General features: G+C 43.2%; 1 protein-coding gene across 1 annotated transcript in view; it reads left to right on the top strand.

Annotated features, from left to right (window-relative positions):
* Positions 1-449: 449 nt before the first annotated feature.
* Positions 450-4,073, top strand: part of LOC103766638 (myosin-1B) — a 57,929-nt gene continuing 54,305 nt past the window's right edge. The window contains exons 1-12 of the mRNA XM_029959983.1: positions 450-668; positions 757-900; positions 992-1,148; positions 1,693-1,720; positions 1,819-1,933; positions 2,010-2,102; positions 2,750-2,813; positions 2,906-3,004; positions 3,098-3,201; positions 3,282-3,420; positions 3,661-3,779; positions 3,867-4,016. Coding sequence (XP_029815843.1) covers positions 465-668; positions 757-900; positions 992-1,148; positions 1,693-1,720; positions 1,819-1,933; positions 2,010-2,102; positions 2,750-2,813; positions 2,906-3,004; positions 3,098-3,201; positions 3,282-3,420; positions 3,661-3,779; positions 3,867-4,016 — 1,416 coding nt within the window. The 5' untranslated portion in view covers positions 450-464. The remainder of the gene's footprint in view (positions 669-756; positions 901-991; positions 1,149-1,692; positions 1,721-1,818; positions 1,934-2,009; positions 2,103-2,749; positions 2,814-2,905; positions 3,005-3,097; positions 3,202-3,281; positions 3,421-3,660; positions 3,780-3,866; positions 4,017-4,073) is intronic.

Raw genomic sequence — 4,073 nt, 5'->3', positions numbered from 1 at the left:
TATTTATCTTACTCTTATCTTAACATTGTAACAAAAAGGAGGTGGGTATATTGTAGAAAGAGTCAGAGTCTTCTCAGATAGGCAGAGTGAAAGGCTGAGGAATAACAAGACATGGGTTTCAGCCACAGCTATTTTAATTAGGTAATAAATAGGGGGGAAAAGTCACCAACTTGGTCATCAGACATTACACTGGGATGCAGAGGGACTGATATTGAGAAATATCAATTCTTGGGCATAATAAAAACTTCACTGGAAAAGGCTCTTGGAATGTGGATCCAACATTTGTCCTGATTGCACAGGAAGGTGAACCAACAACTGCCTGAGAGTCTTCCTAAATCACACATTCTATTTCAGTTCGAGCCTATCAATAACTGTGTGGCAACAAAAAACGCTGACTGATTTGAGTAACATATCTGCTCTTCCACAGTGTTCTCTGCTGACAAGCTCCAACAAACAGTGCAGCCATGTCGTCAGATGCTGAGATGGCCATTTTTGGAGCGGCAGCTCCTTACCTCCGGAAGTCAGAGAAGGAGAGAATCGAGGCTCAGAACAAGCCTTTTGATGCCAAGACATCCGTCTTTGTGGTACACGCAAAGGAATCCTTTGTGAAAGGGACAATTCAGAGCAGAGAATCAGGGAAAGTCACTGTCAAGACTGAAAAGGGAGAGGTGAGCGAAAAACAAGCCTGAAGGACAACATTTGATTCATATTCTGAGTTTTCAGTTGACATATTTGGATCTTTTGTTTCCTTGGCAGACCCTGACCGTGAAGGAAGATCAAATCTTCTCCATGAACCCTCCCAAGTATGACAAAATTGAGGACATGGCCATGATGACCCACCTCCACGAACCCGCTGTGCTGTACAACCTCAAAGAGCGTTACGCAGCCTGGATGATCTACGTAAGTGGCAGCAGCAGCTTCCTCTGGGCAGCTGGAGGAACTGCTCTGCCAGGCCCAGGGGAAGCCAACGTGCTGTGTCCCTTCCTCACAGACCTACTCGGGTCTCTTCTGCGTCACTGTCAACCCCTACAAGTGGCTGCCCGTGTACAACCCGGAGGTGGTGTTGGCCTACCGAGGCAAGAAGCGCCAGGAGGCCCCTCCACACATCTTCTCCATCTCTGACAACGCCTATCAGTTCATGCTGACTGGTGAGTGGCTCTGTCTGTCTCAGAGAGCTTGGACCATTAAATTCTCAGCAATATGAAGGGACTTCTTCAAAGCTTTCATGGTTCTGACACACACATTCATTATGGGGTTTACTATCTTCATAACATTGTTTCTACTGTTTGAAATGAAAGACACCTCTACACTCTGTGAGGTGTTTTGACATTCTGCTTGTTTGTTTCCTTTAAGTGCATGCTATCCAGGTGAGGGACTTTCAGGGTGATCCCATCAAAAACACATTTTAAAAGCATTCACAGAATTACCCTTACAAATATGCTAATATTTTCCTAATACATCATTAGACTTTTATGTTGGCCATAGCATTAATTACTGCTACCTTAAACAGGATTTTTTCACATTAGTCTTTCTAAAAGGGAAATATAGTATCAGAGATAGTGTGCTGGGAAAAATGATAAGCCAAATGGACTAGGTTTAACAAGGTATAATGTCATAACCTACATTTACTGAATTAATTTTCAGTCTTTCGACATTATTTATAAAATTTGGGTTTTTTTGCATCTTCCCCAGATCGGGAGAACCAGTCCATCCTGATCACGTACGTACACCCCCTGCTCGGGTCCCTGAGGGGCTGCCCAGGGCCAGGGCCCCTCCTGCCTGACCACACGCTCTCTGCTTCTCTCCTTGCTCTGACAGCGGAGAATCCGGTGCCGGGAAGACTGTGAACACAAAGCGTGTCATCCAGTACTTTGCAACAATTGCAGCCAGCGGGGACAAGAAGAAGGAGGAGCAGACATCAGGCAAAATGCAGGTGAGGTCCCTGCAGGAGTAGGAACCTGAAACTATCAAATTTATTTAGGAGCTAAATCAGAAGATTTCCATTTTAGGGGACACTTGAGGATCAAATCATCAGCGCCAACCCACTGCTGGAGGCCTTTGGAAACGCCAAGACCGTGAGGAACGACAACTCCTCGCGCTTTGTGAGTTTCTGATGAGAAAACTCATCATTTATGAGGGAACAAGAATGTCAGAACAGATACTGTCACTTCTGAAGTGTCACAGTCAGATGACTGTATTCATTGAACTAATATTTTCCTCATATTTTTGACAACTAGAAATTAACTAGACTCTCAGATTAAAAATACATCTTTGGAAGTACAATACAGCACACAAAGGGGCATAATTGAAATATGTTTAAATATCTATAATATCTATCCCCGCAACTCAGAAAGTAACAGGTCACTTCTGTTTTCCACAAGACCAAAAAAATCCCATTAACATTTAGACCACCAAAATCCACCTTCACAGCATGCTCTCTGATTAAAAAATGGCCTTCACTAGATTCATCTTGTTTGAATTGCAACATAAATGACCCAATAAAAGGTTTTATTTGTTGTTTTCTTGTTCCCGTGTATTCACAGTTATTCATTAAATAATAGTTGGTAATAAAGCTCCAATCTTTACCCTAGTATTGCCAGTATAGAGAGTTTCCTGGAATTGTTTTTGTCCTGTTTTGCTTTTTTAAAGAAGAAATAAAATCCAAACAACTACTATGTTTGAAGCCTGTCGTCTGTGAAGAACATCTTGGTGAAATTTAAAAATGCCTTTTTTTCTTTCCTCTCTAAAGGGCAAATTCATTCGAATCCACTTTGGGGCCACGGGCAAACTGGCTTCTGCTGACATTGAAACTTGTAAGAGACCTCCTGATCTGGTCCCATTCCTTCCTCCCTTTCTACCTCAGTGTTCCTTGTCAGGTCTAACTCTGTCCTGCCATCCTTGCCAGATCTGCTGGAGAAGTCCAGAGTCACTTTCCAGCTCAAGGCAGAAAGAAGCTACCACATCTTTTATCAGATCATGTCCAACAAGAAGCCAGAGCTAATTGGTAGGAAGTATTATAAAGTGTTTGATAAAATCTGAATATATTCAACACTTATCTTCATTCTCACACCCAGATATGTCCTATTCCTCTTTACAGACATGCTCCTCATCACCACCAACCCATATGACTATCAGTTTGTGAGTCAAGGTGAGATCACTGTTCCCAGCATTAATGACCAGGAAGAGCTGATGGCTACAGATGTGAGTGTCACAGAGCATATTGGTGTGGTGAAAGTTCCTTTTAATGGCCTAGAGGTTTATTTGTCTGATTCTGTTGCCAGAGTGCCATTGACATCCTGGGTTTCACTGCTGATGAGAGAACAGCCATCTACAAGCTGACAGGGGCCGTCATGCACTACGGGAACCTGAAGTTCAAGCAGAAGCAGCGTGAGGAGCAGGCAGAGCCTGATGGCACTGAAGGTATCAGCAAAATCTAGAATTCTCAATAACAGAATCGGTTACATAGCTGGCAGTTGGTGTTCAGGTATTTTGCCATAATTTACTTTCACAAAGATATAAATCTCAGCTTCCAAAATATTCTAAATTTCCCTTTAGGATGTCAAAAAATTTCACTGCTGAATCCTACAGTGACATCTTACAGGAGATCTACTTTCAATTATCACTTCTCCTCTGTCACTGTCTCCCTTTCTCTGTGTTCAGTTGCTGACAAGGCTGCCTACCTGATGGGTCTGAATTCAGCAGACCTGCTCAAGGCCCTCTGCTACCCCCGAGTCAAGGTGGGGAATGAATATGTGACCAAGGGCCAAACAGTGCAGCAGGTAACAACCAGCCTGGGAAGCTCTATCTTAATTTACTCTCTTACTGTGTGTACTGTTTTCCTTCTGCTCTATTCTTCTTTATTTTAGGTGTACAATTCAGTGGGTGCCCTGGCAAAGGCTGTCTATGAGAAGATGTTCCTGTGGATGGTTGTTCGCATCAACCAACAGCTGGACACGAAGCAGCCCAGGCAGTACTTCATTGGTGTGCTGGACATTGCTGGCTTTGAGATCTTTGATGTAAGGAACACAGAAATCACAGGATAATCTTGAAAAGGCAGTTAGGCATCAACTGAA

The sequence above is a fragment of the Manacus vitellinus genome, unplaced genomic scaffold (genome assembly GCF_001715985.3).
Source record: "Manacus vitellinus isolate BGI_N305 unplaced genomic scaffold, ASM171598v3 scaffold_24_pilon, whole genome shotgun sequence".
NCBI lineage: Eukaryota > Metazoa > Chordata > Aves > Passeriformes > Pipridae > Manacus > Manacus vitellinus.
The sequence above is the reverse complement of the archived record's forward strand: the minus strand, read 5'-3'. Positions and strand labels throughout refer to the sequence as shown.